General features: G+C 37.2%; 4 protein-coding genes and 1 pseudogene across 11 annotated transcripts; 1 reads left to right on the top strand and 4 right to left on the bottom strand.

Moving 5' to 3' along the window:
* Positions 1 to 1271: 1271 nt before the first annotated feature.
* LOC111303493 (uncharacterized) lies at positions 1272 to 4280 on the bottom strand. 3 transcript variants are annotated; one of them, XR_016326917.1, is made up of 3 exons: positions 3193 to 4276; positions 1847 to 2112; positions 1272 to 1567 (listed from the first exon to the last, which is right to left on the bottom strand). XR_016326917.1 is itself a non-coding variant. In XM_022899802.2 (2 exons), the coding sequence occupies exons 1-2, from the start codon at positions 3970 to 3972 to the stop codon at positions 1448 to 1450; spliced, it is 900 nt and encodes a 299-aa protein (XP_022755537.2). In that variant the 5' UTR covers positions 3973 to 4280; the 3' UTR covers positions 1272 to 1447. The 3 variants fall into 3 exon arrangements, 2 of the variants coding, with proteins under 2 accessions (XP_022755537.2, XP_089598631.1); XM_022899802.2 differs by lacking the exon at positions 1847 to 2112 and having other exon boundaries at positions 3193 to 4280; XM_089742505.1 differs by lacking the exon at positions 1272 to 1567 and having other exon boundaries at positions 1610 to 2112; positions 3193 to 4272.
* A 1419-nt stretch (positions 4281 to 5699) lies between these two features.
* On the bottom strand, positions 5700 to 8757 carry LOC111303495 (UDP-glycosyltransferase 87A1-like; annotated as a pseudogene). The gene is made up of 3 exons (XR_016326919.1): positions 7358 to 8757; positions 7093 to 7326; positions 5700 to 6992 (listed from the first exon to the last, which is right to left on the bottom strand). The product of XR_016326919.1 is annotated as a UDP-glycosyltransferase 87A1-like (transcript).
* A 311-nt stretch (positions 8758 to 9068) lies between these two features.
* LOC111303494 (transcription initiation factor TFIID subunit 15b-like) lies at positions 9069 to 12038 on the bottom strand. Of its 4 annotated transcripts, XR_016326918.1 has the most exons (8): positions 11684 to 11993; positions 11438 to 11513; positions 10595 to 11261; positions 10173 to 10323; positions 10021 to 10093; positions 9640 to 9689; positions 9316 to 9531; positions 9069 to 9196 (listed from the first exon to the last, which is right to left on the bottom strand). XR_016326918.1 is itself a non-coding variant. In XM_089742506.1 (7 exons), exons 1-7 carry the CDS (start codon positions 11925 to 11927, stop codon positions 9383 to 9385), a joined length of 1410 nt encoding a protein of 469 aa, XP_089598632.1. In that variant the 5' UTR covers positions 11928 to 11993; the 3' UTR covers positions 9069 to 9382. The 4 variants fall into 4 exon arrangements, 2 of the variants coding, with proteins under 2 accessions (XP_089598632.1, XP_022755538.2); XR_002691765.2 differs by lacking the exon at positions 9640 to 9689 and having other exon boundaries at positions 11684 to 12038; XM_089742506.1 differs by having other exon boundaries at positions 9069 to 9531.
* Positions 12039 to 12145: 107 nt separating this feature from the next.
* LOC111304287 (O-Glycosyl hydrolases family 17 protein) lies at positions 12146 to 16318 on the bottom strand. The gene is made up of 2 exons (XM_022900831.2): positions 15601 to 16318; positions 12146 to 14666 (listed from the first exon to the last, which is right to left on the bottom strand). The coding sequence occupies exons 1-2, from the start codon at positions 15942 to 15944 to the stop codon at positions 13550 to 13552; spliced, it is 1461 nt and encodes a 486-aa protein (XP_022756566.2). The 5' UTR covers positions 15945 to 16318; the 3' UTR covers positions 12146 to 13549.
* Positions 16319 to 17453: 1135 nt separating this feature from the next.
* On the top strand, positions 17454 to 19859 carry LOC111303497 (ferritin-3, chloroplastic-like). Of its 2 annotated transcripts, XM_022899804.2 has the most exons (8): positions 17454 to 17851; positions 18188 to 18271; positions 18357 to 18417; positions 18516 to 18603; positions 18916 to 18977; positions 19098 to 19163; positions 19312 to 19375; positions 19516 to 19859. In XM_022899804.2, exons 1-8 carry the CDS (start codon positions 17523 to 17525, stop codon positions 19563 to 19565), a joined length of 804 nt encoding a protein of 267 aa, XP_022755539.1. In that variant the 5' UTR covers positions 17454 to 17522; the 3' UTR covers positions 19566 to 19859. The 2 variants fall into 2 exon arrangements, with proteins under 2 accessions (XP_022755539.1, XP_089598633.1); XM_089742507.1 differs by lacking the exon at positions 19312 to 19375 and having other exon boundaries at positions 17466 to 17851; positions 19516 to 19681.
* The last annotated feature ends 464 nt before the right edge of the window (positions 19860 to 20323 follow it).

A 20323-nucleotide genomic window follows, 5' to 3' on the forward strand; every position in this document is an offset into this window, starting at 1 on the left:
TCCATTGTTTTTTTTTTGTAAAATTAAAGAAGTTAGATTCTAATTTTATCCAAAAACTGCATTAGATCTTCGAATATTTGGTTTCCAAGAAAACTATGAGTTTGTGAATATAACAGTAATATATCAATAAAATTTATATTTGATATATTATAAATGAAAAAATCAGATGATAATTCTTCATTAGTGAATAAATTATTTTAATTTGTATATATTTATTTTAAGAGTTATATTTATTTATTAATAAATTATTATCATTTAATTTATTGATAATGTATAAAATTTATATAAACCATACAAATTTTATATAAGTATCACCACCATTTTCATCGTAACAAAAGATAACAATAAAAGGAAATGGACGTTTTTGAGATCTCCAACTTCTTCTTTCTTTTTTTTTTCTGTTATTTGAATTGACATAATTACTGGCACTATATGATCAAAGCACGAAAAATGAATGTGTTGAAGCTTCCCCTAAATGAACGGCCAATGTGGCCGGTTTCGTTGGTTTTCAAGACAATCTCCAACGTTCACCTTTGTAATCTCCTCCAGTACAGCTAAGTAAAATTCCATGTCGTCTCCAAAGTAGAACTATTTTTGAGAAAAGTTAAAACTGCCCCTCTCTGTAATGAATTTAACATGTCGTCTTGTTGCTATTTCTTTACAGGGTCTGGATGTTCCTTTTTCGCGCGTTTTCTTTTATTTTTCTTGCGATAATGGTTTAATTTCTATTTATCCACAGTTGACATGATTTTTGTTTTATTACGATTAATTTTTTTTTAACAGGTGGAAAGCTTGATGATATCACTGTGATTGTGGGTCAGGTGGTAACCACACCTAGCTCTGGTATCTTGGATGACGTTCCGAAAACGGAGGAGGTTCAGGGCACAGAAAGTGTTGGTATCCTGGATGAGGTTCAGAGGATGGAGAAGATCGAGGGGAACAGAAGGCATTGGTGTATCGAACAAGGCTCAGGTAAAAGAAGGGGTTTGGAAAAAAAACCTGCCATATTGGTTATGATATATGTTTTTCCTTCGCAACTTCTATGATAGCTGCAGTACAAAAATCTCATGTCAATCTGTATCCTGCCAAATGGCTTAGTCCTTTCCACTGCGGACTATACAACTAAACCTTGAAAGAGAGACCCCTTATTTTATCCATGCTCAGGATTCTTCTACAGTATTTTATATAGAACAAAATACACTTAAAAGTGTTGAAAATGGTACCGAGTAAACATTTTGGCCTTAAAACAGAATTGAAGGCGGGGATTCTAGTTTCAACAAATCTCCCCTTTTTTTATTTTAAATAAATACTTTCTCCTTACATTGAACAATTTAATAATAAATTCTAGGATATAATTGCATTCCATCTGAATATTCCTTTTAAATGGTTACCAAAACCAACTAAAATGCTAAATACTTGAGAGGTTGGAGCTTTTTCCATGCTCACCTCATAAAACACAGCTCAGGAAAGAAAAATCAGTACAATAGAACGCGGTTGAAATGACCACAATCTTTGCACGAGGTATATCGAGGAAACTTCTCTGAACTAGCGATCTACAATCCCAAATCTGACAGTTAAGAACAATTAACGAAAACCAATCAACAAACAGTAGCACATAATCTTTGAAAATTGCACTAGGAAATCAAAACTTTCTGATGCAATTTTACCTCACATTGTCATGAAAAACAAAAAAAATTATCACAGAAGACCATTTTATAGGATCCTGGCTAGGAAATGACTCCTAACATTTATTATTCAATTGATTATGGCAAATAGCTATGTATACACTCTTTGAATGCCAGTTAACTATACTGTTGAAATGCCTGATAATATGTGCCTTGCTTACCCATTGCTCATCCAGCTGCAGAATGTATTGGCCACATTCTTTATGGTACTTCAGGTGACAGTGCTACTTTCAGTGCTAGCATTAAGTTCTTGGAAGAAAGTTTTTCCTGCTTCATATGTAGACCAGCAGATTGCAGCAGCAGGAGCATGGAAAAGCATTCGAGGAATCCATCCCCTCATGAGGCCCTTGTAGCCGTCTTTTGTCACTATTGTTTTAATTACGTCCCTAATAGAACTACTCTTAAATCTATCACATCCGCATACACCCTGTGATACAATTTTTAATAACAATACTACAACAATCAGAGAAGCTAAATGCATAATTAGTCAAAGTAAATAATCAGCTCATTAAGCGTTAAACATAAGTCTTAATGAACACGAACATACGTACATCATTTTTTTTTCTTTTTAAACCCAACAATGTGAAGTAAGGAAAAGCAGGATGGACCACGATAACGACTCTATGATCAAGCACTTAAGTGCAAATGTATCAAATAGAAGGCAAGAATGCACATGACACTAAACCATGCTTCAGAAAAATACTGCAAACATTCAGTTAAAGGGAAATGGTTTATCTCAACCATCTGTGGTAGTTTTATGGAGAACGGTTGACAGGACAAAACAACAACAACAACAACAACATCATCTAAAACAACCAGAAATTAGACTATGAAAGCAAGAAAGCAAGTATAGAACTATAAAAAGATTTACTTTCAGTATTATGCTGCTCTCAAGGCATTGAAATTAAAGGTTTTACAGTAACTAAGACTAGATACTGCAACTTCTCACTCGTAGCATTATATTCAAGATGTTGGTTCATTTAACCAGATACAAGATGATATAGCAGACAAAGGAATCAAGATAATATGTCCTAGAAAAAGAAACATGAAAGGCAGGATATGATTGTCAGCTACAACCATCCAAACCATTTAAGCTATAGCTTTGGATATATTCAATTCATTTGAGAATATTCAACAAGTACTCAGTGGTGAATAACAATTTTGTCAAAGATTGATCCCCTTTCCTAAAAGGGACAGTAGCAGCAAACTCAAAATGATAATGGAAGATTTGACCTAAAAGAAAAAATACTTAATTACATTATCTGTCTGGAAACACAGAAAAGTCAGCATTAGTAAGCTTTCAATCAGGATAACAAAGGATTAACTATGTTCATATGGAAAACATTAAGATATGAGGGCTTCCTTTTACTATCAATGCATAGAAGTTTCCAATTACTAAATCCACTAAACAAAATTTCCTGATATAGCTAGCATAAACTGATTAAAGCTTCAGCTCACTGCAGGAAGATCCAACAAGCAAGAAAAAAAGAGGCAAAGCTTGAATTACCTGACACTGCAACTGAGTTTTGACCACATCAAGCGGCGTAGTGACAACCGCAGCAGAAGCTCCAGCAAGGGCACCAGCCGTAGCGTGGACAATCACCCGCTCATCACTTGCACTCTCTGGTGAAATCTCAATCAAACCCCTTTTCGCCGCCTCATATGTTGCAAAATGAACCGCCGTAAAAGGCGCATTCATAAGCACCGTCGTCCTGTAGGAAGCATAAAACGCCCCAAAACCTTCCTCTTTCAGAACTTTCTTAACACAATCAAACACCCCTCTACAAGCAGCATTATTACCCAACTGTAACCTCTGTTTCACCATATCCATAGGCGTAAAAACGGCGTCGCTCGCTACCGTCGCGAAAACACCGGACACCGCGTGAGCCCCCGAGTTATTCGGGTTCCCACCCGAAAAATACTTCTTGCAAACTTCGTATACAGAAAAGTAAACGGCATGGGCCGGGCCAGCCCCAAGTCCCATGGCCCCGATTCCCCTGTATAAGCCTGGGAGGCCTTCGGATTGGAGGATGGAACGGAGGGCGTGACGTACACCCACCGATTTGATGGGGCAAGAGCCGAGAGCTTGCATATGGGTCTTGACGGTGTCAACAGGGAACATAGCCATATGCTCAACGCAGCCGGCGATGGAGCCAGCAATCATGAACTGCCAAAAGTAAAGCCCGTCATGGGGACTCACCGTCACTTCCGGATGGAAATCCGGCGGCAGTGGCACCGGCCGGAAGTCTGAATTTTGGAACTTTGTTGTGGTAGCTTCTGTCGCCATGAAGAATAAAGAATTTGGGAAATTTTGGGTTTTCTTGGAATGAAGAATTGGGATAATTAGGGTTTTTTAATGGTTTTAGCGGCGGATTTATAGCCATAAAAAGTTTTACTCTTCTAAATAGGAAGATTAAGATCGAATTGCATATGTGAACTTTGATGATAAAAGAAAATATAAAAGGAAAGGCCTTATTTTCTTCATTTCTTGCTAGTCCTTTTTGTGCTTTTCTTTATTGTGAGTTTTGCTAGGTTATAATAATAGATTTTGAAGCTTTAACAAAGTCAGAGACGAAGTTGGACTTGTCTAGTTTCCTTAGGGTTCCAAGAATAGCAATTTTATAATGTTTTTTTTAATATTTTGATAGAACGAATTAAATAAAAAAAAAAAATTTTGCGTTTGAAATTTTGGAATCCATCACAATCTATAACGTGTAATGACTTTGACCGGACAATTTAAGGGGCTACTCTGTAGGCCTAGGCTGGAAGCATCGATTGACAGCCTTAAATCCCAAAAATGGGCCTATGGACGGCCCACTCTTCTATTTATTTTTGGTCAAGTCTTTTCAGTTTGTTTCTCAGGATACTACCTTGAAATTCCCCCTTATTGTCGCCTGTTAAGCTGGCACTCAGACCGCAAAGCTTCATACTAATTTCACATTCTTTGGATGGTAATGCTTCCTGCTACATCACTTGTTCGTGTTTTTTTTTCTTTTGAATTTACCTGTAATTTTACTATGAATGATCTTGAAATTTGATTGTGAGAGACCAAATTAAGCCTTGTCAAGTGGAGTCATTTTCTAAACTAGTTACCAACATAAATTTACATATCAATTTAATAATATAGGTAACTGATGATAAAAATATTTAGTTGATCTTTGTGTCACGGATCTAAAAAAAAGTCTTGAATCTCACATTAAACATAATAAGAGAGTCACTGAGATATATAAAGGTTCACAACATCTTTTTTTTGTAAGATATTTTTTGTAAGATAAAACCGTGAGATCAAGAAGACCAAAGCGAATGTTTTGGTAGACGGAGACGGAATTGTTAGAGCGGATGTTCCTTTTAGAAGGGCAGAATCAAAGTATAGTGTCGAACAAGTAGGTGTAACTGTTGAGTTCTATGGTGGCGAACTCAATGGAGTGAGTTATAGTGATCCTGCTACTGTGAAAAAATATGCTAGACGTGCTCAATTGGGTGAAATTTTTGAATTAGATCGTGCTACTTTAAAATCTGATGGTGTTTTTCGTAGCAGTATGAACCGTGCCAAAAAGGTTGATCTGAGACGCTAAAAGGGTGAATGCTCGGGTCTCGGAGTCGCGCGGGTTCGGAGCTTAAATGTCGACCCATGACAAGTGGTATCAGAGCCAACCTTAAACCGTTCAATCCACGTTAAGCACCTCGAGAGAGGTAAGCAGAATAACCAGTTTACGTGACAAAGGCGTCACGAGGTTGAATGCAGGAGAATGTCACTAACTTAAAAAAGAGTCTTGAATCCCACATCGAACATAATAGGAGGATCACTGAAATATATAAGGATTCACATCATTCGGAGCTTAAATCTCGACCCGTGACAACTGGTATCAGAACCAACCCTAAACCGTTCGATCCACGTCAAGCACCTCGAGGAAGGTAGGTAGGATGGCCAACCTACGTGACGAAGACATCACGAGATTGAATGAGAGAGAATGTCACGGACCTAAAAAGGAATTTTGAATCTCACATCGAACATAATAAGAAGATCATTGAAGTATATAAAGGTTCACACCATCTCTTTCTTATGAGACGTTTTTTGTAAGACAAAATCGTGAGGTCAAGAAGGCCAAAGCGAACAATACCTCACAAGGATGTGAACCGTGATAAGAAAACTGATCTGAGACGCCAAAAGAATGAATGTCCGAATCTCAAAATCGCGCGAATTCAGTGCTTAAATCTCGACCCGTGACACTTATACATGTATAAGTCATAAGATACCGATACAAGCATCCATGAAATTAATCAAGCCACGGCTTTCAAAAAGATAAGGCTCTATATATCAACCCCCAGTTCAGGCAAAATATTAGTGGCCATCAACAGATTGTCGGTTATTCAAGCCGTGCCTTTGAACTCAAAATTCTTTTTATCAGCCTGAACTTGCGGGGTTGAACTCGAAAGATAAAAAAAAAAAAAAAAGTACCTAACAATGTCAACACTCATTCCATCTGCTGCTACGTATTGGTTGTGGCATTCGAAATGTCATGAACAAAGGCTTGAAGATCAGTATCTGAGGATCCTCCTTTTTGAACTGCTTTTCGACAAATCTCGCTTAGTTTCTCTGCTCTTCTCTTCATTTCTTTCCCCTCTTCGCTTCTTAAATCCATAAACCTCCGGATCTTCCAATCTTCTACAATTTGCTTACTATTTGGAGTTCGATCCCAATAAATGGGAAAAGTAGGCATAGGAACTCCGGCAAAAATGGCTTCTGAAGTGGAATTCCACCCCCAATGTGACCAAAACCCCCCGATGGAAGGATGACACAACACTTTTACTTGTTCACACCAAGGAACTATTAAACCCATCTCACCACGTTCATCTTTGAAACGAGGAGTCTCCTTACGTGCAACCCAAAATTACCTAACACCGCTGATGCACAACCCAGCTGCAATCTCATCCAATTGGGCACTCGTAGCTGAATGCAAACTTCCTTGTGAAACATACACGACAGATCCTGGTGGTTGTAAATCTAGCCAGCCGAAGTAACTGTTATCACTAGGATCCACCCCGGAATTGTCTTCCAATTTGAAGTAGGGAATAGGCGGGCCAATATGGTAAATTGGAGTTGAGATTGTTTCTTTCAAAGTGTCCATGATTTGAGATTCCAGCTCGTACACTGAAACAAGCAGGAGATACTGCACTTTGGACACGCCCGAAACTGCTTCAAGACCTCGATGCAATACGTCTAGACCTTTTCCATACAGGCAAGTAGGAAGGTCTGCTTTCCGAATTGAACTCCAGGGATACAATCAACAATCTCCTCTCCTTGTTCTGTCAGGACAATAATTAAAATTAAAAAAAAAAAGAGAGAAAAAACATTGCATGAAAATCCGAAAGGAAAGAAAGACAGTTGTCTTTATCATACTATTACTTAACAAATTAATGGGGAAATGTCGGTTCTGGACAAGGAGATCAAAATGATGGCAAACGGAATATACCAAAGCCGGCATGGTCCAAAACGATGCTAATGGAATATTCCTTCGATTGCCTACCCTGACGGCAAACGTCAGATAAGTATCATAAATGATGGTGGTAACAGGGGGATCAAACCAATCGATAAGCTTCTCCAGTGGAGCCTCCATCTTCCTCAAAACTTCAAAACTTCCTCGAAGAAGTCAGGGGAGTAGTTTCGGAGCGGTCCAGCTCGGAGGTGAAGTCATTGGGGATCGTTCCGAAGCGAATGTTTTCAGGTTTGGGCTCGGAGCCGATAAAGCCGAACCACTCCTCGCTGACAACAAAGGTTACTTCGATGTCGTTGTTTTGGAGAGTAATGACTTGCAGAGGTTCATCATGGAGTTGATATGGCCCTGAGAGGGGAAAGGGACGGCCAAGACGTGGCATAGGGCGGCCGGTTCCTTGACGACGTGATCCATCTCCGGTGAATTGAACGGTTCAGGAAAAATTATATAGAACCTGGAGCCTGGAGTAGAACAGAGCTACATAGAAAATGAAAAATGAAACTTCTGTGTTTTCCACAGTGTATAAGGAGAATACGAAATTAATTTCTTCTTTCCAATTTAATGCAAGATTTTATTAAAGGGGACAAAAGACAGTGCCTACCCACTGCCTGGGATTTTTTCATGCTTCAGGCGACAAGCGGACGTCACAAAGCACATTTGCCAGTCTGCCAATTTACGAATTGTAGAAAGGTTGAGTTGTTGGCAGATGACGGAAGAAGAACCGGCACAATCATAGTGTTATTTTCCTACTTACTTATAAAAGTAAAATTGTGTTTATCCTTTTATTCCATTTCTTCATTGATTGGTTTTTTACTTCAATGATTGTTTGCTTAATGCTTGATGCTTTTTTTTTCTTAAATTTCGTTTTTGAAAACACTGATGCTTATTACTTAATTTCAGGGTTATTTATAAATTGCCTCCACAAGAAAATTTCAAGAGATTGCATTATCGATCACCCCTATTTGCATTTGCAGTAATTTCGCCTCTATTTTCAAAATCAGGTGATGCCTTATCAAACCACTTTGGGCTCACCTTGTATAATAGGAGAAAAAAAAAAAAAAAAACAGAAGCAGTTCAATTGATACCATTGAAATATTTCCCTCAACAAACCAATGGAGCTAAAAGCATCCATCAAGAATGGTTTAACATAAATTTTCTTGGCAGAATACAAAGAGAAAAAAATGTAAAGGGAAAAATTGCCGAAGTGCAAAAGCAAATAAAACTATAAGCACTACAGAAAATAAGACCATAAGACAGGATCAAAGTTTCACATACCATGTCTTCAGCTTCTTGGCCTAGTGGCAAGAAAGCCTTAAAAAAGACACAAAGGCTAAGGTTCAAACCCAGCCTCCCCCCCTCCCCCTTGTTGTAGGCCTCTGCCCCTTGAAACCAAAAAAGAAAAGTTTCTCACACCACATTACTCATTGGAAAAGCAAACAAGCAGAATTTAAGCGCCATCCCATGGCAACCTAATGCTTCAGCTCACAACTTCAACCAGATTACGAGGTTTAGCAAACTCTCAACAACTCTCTTCTCATACTTGAGGAATGTGACAGCATGTGTAGTCCATCATCAAATGCCATTTTCAACCACTTACCATACCCAACCTTGTATTTAGTAAATCAACTATGTATACACAATTGCATTCAGCATATACGGCTATTACCCTTTTTTGGTTAGCAACACATGTGATAACAACAATTCAAGCCTAAATTGAAACCAATTTGCAACATTAAAACATAGAACCTTAATATTGTGAAATAGTTTAGGATAGATATGCTGCCACAGAAGGATACAAATCTAATTCTTCAATTGTCCAACAGATTAATGCATGTATATTATTCATGCACTTGTTCCTCCACAGTGAATGATATGCAGACAGGCAACAAAATCAAATCCACCACTAAAGGTTAATTGCCAAACAAAAGAGTAAATGTGTGATTTGAAAGAGCAGCACTCACCTGAAATTATCAACCTACCTTAGCAGCAAGAAATTTGGAGTTAATCCACTTGCCTCTATAAAAAGATTCACACAAATTCAATCAATCCAACGCCTAGAATAGAAACCCCTCCAGCTAACAATAGACGAAGGAGGAAAGAGAAAGGGGTATTGCCCAGACAAGCTAACAACCTACCTCTTTGTCTCCTGTTCAAGAACAACCCTGTAAAGGGAACACAACTACAACCCTCAGACCACATTTCTTAGTACAGAAAATACTCTGATGCTGAAAGTCTCTCAGTATGGGCGTGAACGGTTTCCACCATAGTGATGTCTATCTGGCCCAGAACCTCCATCTCGTTGATTATCCCTGCGCCTGTCCCCACCACCTCCATAGCCACCTTTACCACCTCTGTCAAATAACAAAACAGTCAAATGCAGCTTCAACGAAAACAAAATTTATTTAAGCAAAGAACAATTTTATTTGTTAAAAGAAAAAGGTGAAATAATTTCAGGTAACCTTTTCTATTGTTTACTTCCACAGTGACAAGCATTAGGCGCATCCTACCGCTATCATAAGCAGACCACACAAAAATTTTCAGACAAGACCAGCAAAATAATAAGATGTTTACAGTAACTAGAGGTGATGATTTGAGAATTTGGTTTCAAAAGTAAATTAAAGCAAGCAAAACCATATAAAAAGGATTTCAGCAGGGCAACATTAAATACAGACAAAAAAATGCTATGTAGGCATCATCTCTTCAGAGATTACATGTTGAAACAAAGCATCTAAATGCAATATAGATGAACTCAATTAAACCCAAGGGAACATCTGATTAACACCTGTCAGGAAAAAGCATCTAAATGAAACACGCTATAATTCCAAGGGTTAAAATGATACCCATGATTATATACTTTAGGTGCAGTCTTCTCTGCCATAGCCACACTGATTGTATAGCCTCTCATGACGTGATCTGAGAGAAAAGATTGCACAAGGGTGAGGAGAAATATTTAAGGCAATAAACTAAATGAAGAAAGTTTGTATGTAAGTACTGTGAAAGAAACCGCCAGCAGAGTGAGCAGCCTGAGGATCTTCATAAGACAAAACTGCATCGCCTTTCTGGTTTCCTTTCTCATCTGCGTATACTTTAATATTCCAAGGCCACTGATCTTTATAGCCACGCTTCTGCTTAATTCTTCCAACCTAAACCAGAAGTGAATTGTTAGAACACTAGTGAGGATACCAAAATATATGGAAAAATAATAAACAGAACTTGTCAATACAGCTCCTTAGGTAAAAACGCCCTCCACTCCATCAAAACATGGAACTAGAGGATAAAATATATTTCAAAGAACAATTATCATAAACAAACAGATAGCAGCTCCAGAAATCAAACAGAACCACCAGCATGAAGTAGATGACATAATTCCCATTAGCCAGCACAATGATTTAAAAGAAAATACTTGGTCATTACTTGTCCAATGCCGCCAAAAAGTTCTCTTAATTCTTCAATAGTAACATCAGGTGGCAAATTTGACATGTATATTCTTGTGTTGTCACAAGAATCCCCACAGTTGCCATCACACTGCTTGATCTTAGCTGGTGCATCAACATGACGACCACCATAACAACCTCCCTGATGTCGAGGATCGCCAGACCCATACCCATTGTCATATCCACCAGAATGTCCACTCCGACCACCAGTCCTCACATCACACAAACCCTCACCACCATAACCAGCAGGAGGACCAACTGAATCCTTTCCATAATTTGCATTCCCACCATATGCATTAGGAGCAGGTGGATAATAGCCAGCAGCAGCACCACCATAAGTATTGGACGGTGGAGGAAGTACTTGACCATACCCACCATCTTTGCCCTCTTGACTACCTCCATAAGAACCACCTCTACTACCACCACTTCTATTATCATAATTTCCACCTTTGCCTCCATCATAGCTGTTATTCCTCCCACTATCATAACCACCTCTACTCCCATCTCTACCTCCACGATTACCGCCATATCCCCCATCACTACCTCCTCTGTTATAACCACCACTACCACGATCACCAGCACCCGCGGGAGATGGTGCACCGCATTTGTTACACTCAACTCTTCTTGCAAAGTTCAAGTTCCCACAGCTACATAGACATATACCAGTTTAAATTTCACAAATCCAGAGTCCATACAACTAACAGTAATATGGAAATATCAGCAAACCAAAACTTAGATGTTTAAGACTAGGTAACTGTACAAATCCATAACAGGGGAAAACCTCCCCCAATAGCAAATCAAAAGCAGAGAAAAGATAATTTACCTGGGGTTAGGGCAAAGCCAATCACCACCTCTGCCACTTCCACCACGGTCTCCTCCTTGATAGCCTCCACCGCCTCCTGAAGAACCCAGATCCAAGTTATTGAAAATAAGAAAAATGCTAAAAAGCTGATCGCTCTTAAAAAAAAAAAAAAAACCCAATAAGACAACTCCGAGAAAACTACAATCAACAACATCAACCCACAAATACAAAAGAAAAAAATAAATCATTAAAAACAAAGAAATTTACCTCGATTTTGAGAACTACCACCATATCCTCCACCACCTCCTCTGCCTCCACCGCGGCCGCTGTGACCTCCCCCACGTCCACCTCCGCCTCCACCATAACCACTGTTCCCTTTATAGCCACTGCCAACACCAACACCACCACCTCCTCCTGCGTAACCTCCACTGCCACTACTATAGCTTCCAGCACCTCCATATCCACCACCGTATGAAGGCGGAGCAGCTTCACCTCCGCCTTGACCGTACATCCTTAAAGATGTATCTAGGGTTTTTTGTTTTTCATATACCTCGCAAGGAGGGAGAGACAGAGAGAGTTAAGAGTGATAGACAAATTGCTTTATATGGAGTGAGTCGAAACGGTTGTGACATCTGCGTGGAAAAACGGTGGGCCTACACTTAGAGCAAGATCCAGATTTTAGAAGGCCTAAAATGAAGAATCCTCTGATCTGACCCATTGAATTTGACCAACCCGGATCAGCTTTGGGCTTTTGGCTGTTTTTTCATAAGCAGTGGATTTTTTTAGATAAGTAATTAATTTTTATTTTTATTTATCCAGAAGCAGTTAAACTGCTACATGTACACTGTTTTCACCCATTACAAGGATCAACTTAATCAAACATAGAAGAGCCAAGAATTACAAAGGCTCAAATTAATAGGATGTGCTGCTGCAATGTTCTTTAATCGTGCAACAGGCAAGCAAACTGCCTCCATGATGTAGCCAAGCACCTGCCTCCATCCTTGTTGCTCGAGTACGAGTAAACTGCATGCCTGCTGTTCCTCTCCCTCCAAAACTGATAAATGAGAATGCATTCCATGGAGTATAGTGGATATTAAAGCCTTCCCTTTGAGTCTGCTTACAGCCCAATGAAGTTCTTTGTCCCAGGTTGCAACGTCTCTATTCAACCGGCCTGCCTTGGATTGTAGATTCTTTGAAAGAGAAATTTTGTTTACAATTTTTCTTGCACTTAGAAAATTGGAAAGTCTTATGTATTAAGTGTTCTTTTTTTGTTGAATAACTTTTGGTTTTAGATTTTAATTGTTAGAAGCAATTGATGGAAATTCCTTGATGTTTCAGTTCTTTGCCTTTTTAGCAATAAAAAAGTTGCATTCTGATAGGAGTAAGAAATTTTCTTTTTCAAAGGTTCTTTTGAATATAAATGAGAAGGAATTTGAAATGAAAGTAAATTCTTGGGTTATTTCTGGTGCCTACGGATTTCATACTTGGAAATGAGATATTTGAATGTAACACCTCTTAACTCTTAGGCTTTGCTAGTTTTGGTAGAAAAAGATGAAAAAAGATGAGTATGATAAACTTGCTAATTTAAAGGAAAAAGCAACAAAGTAAGAAAGTGATTCTGAATTTTAACCATTAAATTAAAAAGTTTTTTATGCTCATCCATTTCCATCCTTCCTACCAAACAAAGCCTTAAGGTCTAATCCTATCATATATCACTAGATAAAATTTCAATGACATTTATGCAAATCTTCTGTCTAAAATTCTCTGTTTGCAAAACTGTGAAACAGACTAAAAAGGATACATAATACATGGTTGATCCCACAGATCAGCTAAAAAAGGGAATGTTCAATGTTCCAATCTTTGATGTCACTTTGATGCTATACTTTGACTAGAAAATTTGATGCTATACTTTGACTAGAAAATTTTGAAATCAAAGGAACTAACATTTCGAACAGAAAGAACCTCGAAGGTCCAAAATGAACTGCCAATAGACAAAATTGGAGGTCAATTTAATTTCCATCCATCCTCCTCTTTCAACTGAAAATTAGCAACAATCAAAGTTTTGCTGCTAATATAATCCATGCACAACAAATACCACAGCAATAAGCCCGTTGAATTTAAAAGCCTCTCTAGCTACTGCATGAAACCCAATAAGCATGAAAAAAAGTAGGCCATCAGCAATATTATCCACAGAAAGAGATACGCCTCATGAACAGAAGTTGAATGAGAGGTTTGAAGTTCAATAAAAAATCTGCAGTTATCAACCGACGGATCAACAGTGGTGATGAGACCCAATCCCCCAAAATCACAGCTATCTGCCCTTTGATCATGCTGCTGATAGTAGCTATTAAATGCATATGATATATTACCAGGCCAACCGATATTGGAACAGGAACCACCAGGAGACAGTGCAGTACAATCAGATATAGAACACGCCTCCAAAGCACTTGCAGTTGCATTTGACATATCTTTGTTGTTGTTCATGACACACCATTTTGAAGGAAGGTATTCAACAAATTGAGCATTCACAAGGTTTTTTGAGCCCTGGCCAAAGTTAAAATGGTACTTGGCTTGGCCATCAAAAGTGAACACGCCCCAATGTCGCTCAAAATTTCCAGAGGTTATGCTTCTTTGGTCCTCATCTAAGAAGCTAAATATAAATGTTTCTATTGGTGGATTCCGAGGTCTAAGAGGAGTTCCTGTTTTGCTATGAAGGTGATCAACGAGGCCCTTCATAAACGTTTCAGCAATAGATGAGGTGGCATTGGGTGCTCCATCAGTAGGCCAACCAATGCGTGCAACAACTATGCCCATTTCTGGAAACCCAATCTTTGATAATGCAGTAACAAGGGTATCATAGCTTAAGTCGAAGCTGTTTTTGTAAGTTCTATGACTGTCATTATGAGGACGCACATTTTCTTTGAAAAGAGTAAAGTCAAGGGATATGTTCTTGTTCTGTTGGAAACTTATAAATGGAGAAATAGTCACGAAGAAAGGAGAATGATGCTTGCTGAGAAATGTAAGTAGTTGAATCATGGTTTTATTGAGGTCAGTCCTGAAGTGTCCTTTTGAAGGCAGGCTGGACTCTGACACAAAGGTATCAAAACTACATGGAACAACAACTTTCACTTCGCTAGCCAAGTTTGCTTTTGTTAAAGCTGCTTGGATGTTCATCGCTGCTCCAATGACAAAAGGGTGAAACTGCTCACCATAACTTTGGAGAAATGGTTCATCTCCAACAGCAACATACCTATAAAAGGCCTACTCAGCCATAGACATAGAAAAAAAAAAAAAAACTCTAAAGCGTAACTTATTATATTAAAAGAAAAGACGAAAACTTTACTCAGTAAACTATGATCAATATTCATAAGGATTGGACAAAGTTTTACATTAGCTATGAGAAGGAAATGCTCAACAAAGGTACACTTGCTCTTGACTTGAAGACAATATGATTAAGAACACATAATTAGAAATATTTTGCATCACTGTGGTGTTTGTGAAGGTTATTATCCATGAAATCATCCAACTGAACTGATATATTGGGTTGCCCTTACCTTTCATAGCTTTTTTACCTTCTAACAGGAAAAAGAAAATCCCAATGTCACACTATAGAAATCTGATAGAACTTGTTTGGAAGGAAAAAGAGATTTTCGATGCTAAAGACATAGATATTTGGTGAGCAATCCAATAGGAAAATCTTAATCATCAAAGACAAATGCGATGATCAAATTTCAGCCACACGGCAGAATCTGTAGTTCTTCTGTAGTTTTCTTCAGACCAAGTATCTGGCTTCCATAAAGCTAGCTCACAATACGACTAATGCCTAAGAGAATACCAAATGAACATTCACAAAAATGGAAAGAAAGCAGTTAAAACTTAGTACCACTAGTTTATTATCTTCAAATTGATCGTTATGCGAGCTTTCCTCTTGCTTTGATGGATTACAGCATCTTACTCAAGTAAGTAATAAAAAAAAAAATCAAACTTAGTAACTCACCCACCCACATTTTCCATTCCAAACCCTAACATCAAAATTAAATGAAGATCCTAATGCCCATGAAAATAGGTTCCCCGTAATTAAAAATAAATAAACAAAAAGAAAGAAAGTTTATGCCTCAAAACCAAACACCAAGTAAGATCAATCCCCAAAGCAAAACAACAAAAAGGAAGAGCAAGTAACATACTCAATTCGAACTCCAGCTCCACCATGAGAAAAGTAGCGGGTGACATTATCATGGACCCAACTCTCCGCAGCTTTCCTGGAGGAGTTAAAAGTTTTGAGCATGGAGTTGGGGATGCCCACGGTGACAACAAGGTTGGAGCCAGAGAGAGCTTGTAGCACAAGTGGGTCAGCATCGAAGAGCTTGACCTTGGAAACGTTGTTGGACTTCAAGAGTTCAACAACCTTGGAAGGTGGGAGAGGGTGGGAAGACATGGTACCCCAGATGACGCCTATGGCTCCAGCTGTAGAGCCAAGGAGGCATGGAATGGTGAGGAAGAGAAAGAATACGAAGAGATTTGGAGGCATGTGAGAGGTTGGTTTTGGTGCAGAAAGTGAAGAAGAAATGAGTGCGCTCTGTTTTTTCCTGGTGGCCTTTTTAAACTTTCAACAAAAACAAAAGGGGGGAATTAATAAAGCTGTTGTGCTTGTTCAAGCATGAATGCTGCTACTCTGCTTCGGGTTTGTGTGGGGGGCTTCCCTTTTTTGGTTAACATATTTTTTCTGTATATAATGTGATAATTAATATATATATATATACCTATAATTTTTATCTTTTCTTTTAACCAACAAAATTTATAATGTCTTCATCTGTTCCTTTTTCTTTTGAAAGCCTTAAACCACTCTTTTTTTTTTTTTTAATCAATTTTCCCTGTTTTTATTTTCTTATCAAAATTCAATGTGTTTCAACAAACTTGGTTTGAATGCATTAATTTCAATACTTTAGGAGGGAAACGAGTTTACTTGATTGGCCCAAAATTCACAGTTTAAAGGTACTTCTTTTTAGCTTTTATTTTTATACATTCACATAGTTAGCGGATAGAATAAATGGCATTTGTTGGGGGCAAAAATGGCAAAAGAAAAAAAAACGCATTAAGCATCTTTTTACTAATTGTAGTGCACCTTTTAGCAAAGAAAAATTATGTGTCTGCTAAGATTTGCCAAATTATTATAATAAACAATGAAACATGTGAAAATATTTCAATTATGCCAATAACATTTAAAGCATAGTGAGAGAATTTAACTTAAATTGGCATAATATCAAATTTATCTTTTTTTAGCATTAGAAATTGTTTAATATGGTACAGTACCTTTATTAACAAAAAACTCAATACAATATCTTAAGTTTTATTTCATTTATCAATGTAATTCAATCTCTAAATATTAAAAAACATATATGTTTACACATGATAAAAATAATTATATCAATTTTGTTGATGTGATATTATTTAGTAATAAAATTTTAAAAGAAATAAAATAAATTTGATTCTAGCGCTAAAAAATTTGGATTTGAGACATTTATAGATAGAATTAGATTTTAACCATTGCTCAAAGGTTTCTTTTGAATTCATAATAATGACTTTGATTCTAAAACTAGGTAAATGAACAAAAAGTTCAACTCATATCACAATCAATGGCAAATGTCAATTTGTATAGTATATATTATGATATGTTCAAAACAAAAACATTTAAATTTGAAATGGGAGAAAATTAATTTAAGTTATTATCTGTTCAAAAAACAAACCTAAATTGATAAAATCACTAACTTCATGGCAGCCAATTCTGAAAATCAGGAAATGCTGACTTTTGGTCACGGGTCGCACGAATTACCCTATATATATATATATATCTATATATATATATATATATATATATATATATATATAGTAAGATTAGATATTCACGGGTACGACGAGCCAGACACGCGCCCTCCCCATTTCAATCAATCCTAACCATCCACGTGTTCTATCATGAACGGTCAAGAATCCCACCAAGCCACCTAGATATATCCCACAATTCGGTATTAACCTCGCCACCTTCCTCGTTTCATCTCCATTTCCCTCTCTGCTCACTCTCTCTCTCTCTCTCTCTCCCACTCTCTGTAAAATGCTTGTAAACAAGTATTGCACTTCTTTTTCTTCTTCAATTTTGCAAAGAGAGAATGTTGGTTTCTCTCTTTCATTTTCTCCATTTAAGAACTCAAATGGGTTGATGTCTGCCGTGACTGTGAGGTATCCCAAAGGGAAAGCAGCAGACCTTGGGGATGTCGTTTCGGCTTCAAAAGAGGCCAACAATCGACCCGTTTTGAATGTTTTGTTTGAGCCCTTTGAGGAAGTGAAAAAGGAGCTTTTTCTTCTCTCTTCTCTCCCACAAGCCTCTCTTGCGCGCCATAAGTACACAGACCAGTGTGAGGCTGCCATCAACGAACAGATCAAGTCAGTCTAATTTCCTTTGATCTATACTCCTTTTTTTCTTATTTTAATCCTTTGGGCATGAAGGCACATAGATTGTTTTTATCTGCCGCATGCATTCTTTTTTATGAATCCCTTTGGAATTTATGTTAGATGCATCTCTGTATATACAAATTGCTTTGAATCTGTCGATCTTTTTTATTAGTTAAAAAATTATCCATTTGTTGGTGTGGGGGTCTCTTTGATTAGTAACGAATTTTTTTCATCTATATATATATATATATATATATATATGTATGTATATACACACACACAAAGAATCTGCTGGCACTCACGAAAAGATTCTGTTTTCTGTATCAGTGTGGAGTACAATGTCTCGTATGTGTATCACGCCATGTACGCCTATTTCGACAGGGACAATGTTGCGCTCAAGGGCTTTGCCAAGTAATGTCTTGTAAACCCAAAATCTTCCGAAATTTGTTGACTGTTACATTTGTTTAGTCTTAATAAACAATTTAAGCGATTATAGATTTTTCAAGGATTCAAGTGCTGAAGAAAGGCAACATGCCGAGAAGTTGATGGATTACCAGGTGAAATATTACTGCACAATATTCGTTTAATTTTAAAAACATCTAATCTGATTCTATGCTCTCCTTTTAATTCATTCCCTGTTTTCTCTCGTTATCAGAACAAACGAGGAGGAAAAGTTGTGCTGCAGTCCATGCTGATGCCTTTATCAGAATTTGATCATGCTGAGAAGGGCGATGCACTTTATGGTTCGTTTTGTTTTGGCATTGATATATAAATGCAAAATCATAATTGAAACTTGTTGTGATGTAACTGTGCTTGCTTGAATTGAATACTTATAAATTTCATTTCTACGGATGATATATATCCTGAAGATAGCGTGAAAAAAATCATTTCTTTTCAAGATGTTTATCTCTCTCCTCTTTGGTGTTAATGTCCTACAATAAATTTCATTTCTACGGATGATATATATCATATAGATAGCGTGAATAAAATCAGTTCTTTTCAAGGTGTTTGTCTCTCTCCTCCTTGATGTTAATGTCTTAGAATTTTTGTTTCAGCAATGGAACTTGCATTGTCTCTGGAAAAGCTGAACAATGAGAAGCTTCTGAATTTACACAAAGTATATATCTCTTTTCTGTATTGAACCCAAAATAAAATTCCTTTTGGCTTTGTAACTCTCATAAATGGTGTTTTACCTGATCACATGGACCTTATATAAATTACATTTTTAATCTTCCAGATGGCTGACAAAGTCAATGACGTGCATTTGGAAGACTTCATTGAAACTGAATTCTTGACTGAGCAGGTTAAGCAACTCGTACATCTGATTCTCTGTTGTATTCTGTTAGTTGATTACTTTAGTTTTACCCCTTGAAGAATTACATTTGTTTATGTTAATTTACTTTTACACATTGAACAATCACATCGAATCCATGTCTATCTTCTTCATTTAGGTTGAATCCATTAGAAAACTCTCAGAATATGTTGCTCAATTGAGGAGGGTGGGCAGAGGACACGGTAACCCTTAATTGCATTATTTCAGATCATAATATATACTGATGAAGTTGTTCAAATCAAATGCTAAGCACATAAATATGGTGAATTTAGAGTTCCGTTTTTCATTGACTTCAAATTCTTCTGTATTTACGATCTTGCAGGTGTTTGGCACTTTGATCAGATGCTAATCAATGATCCGATAGCTGCATGATGAAGAATTACATAATAAACTTTAGTACTATCAAGTTTCCCTCCCCACCCACACCTTACCTCATCCTTTCCCCAACTTTTCCCATATGAGAGTTTACTTCCTTAAGTATTTTTATATTGGTTATATGTATGGTAGTGGTTGGTAATTTTTATAATGCTTTCCCATATCATATATTTCATGGGATTTTCCTACTTGTTAAAGGCGACTATTTTTGTTGAGAAAACGGATGGTAATGTGTAGAGAAATTATGAAACACCCATGAGTTTAAAAGTCATAAGATCATGACTATTATTAATTCCTTTGTTTCGCAACTCTACTTTTTTTTTTTATTAAACTTTTTCGAGATTAGCAAAATAAATGTTTTGCCCTGTATTTTCTTTTTTACATATTTTAATGTTTAAAAATCTTAAAAAATAATATTGAAAAATAAAAATAACTAGAGGTTTCAAAATATTTAAAATAATGTAACAGTTTTTTAATTTTAATTTCATTTACCAACAGTCGTCTCTAACCAATGGAAAAGCCAAAAAGAAGAAAGAATAAACAAAATACCGAACTCCAACACTCAAAAGCAACTTAATCTCCAGTGTCAGAGCAGCGAAAAGAATCAGTTTAGAGATGTCAAAGCAAGGAACCAGGGGAAAGTTGGCATTAACTTTACATGTTGTTAAAAAGAATAGGCTGTTATCCCGCGTCAAGCAACCATGGGAAAGTTTAAGGCCAACGTGCAGTTTAGTAGTTTGCCTTACAAAATGGTG

This window comes from Durio zibethinus, chromosome 13 (assembly GCF_047325235.1).
Source record: "Durio zibethinus cultivar Kanyao isolate XHJ-2024 chromosome 13, ASM4732523v1, whole genome shotgun sequence".
In the NCBI taxonomy this organism is placed as follows: Eukaryota; Viridiplantae; Streptophyta; class Magnoliopsida; order Malvales; family Malvaceae; genus Durio; species Durio zibethinus.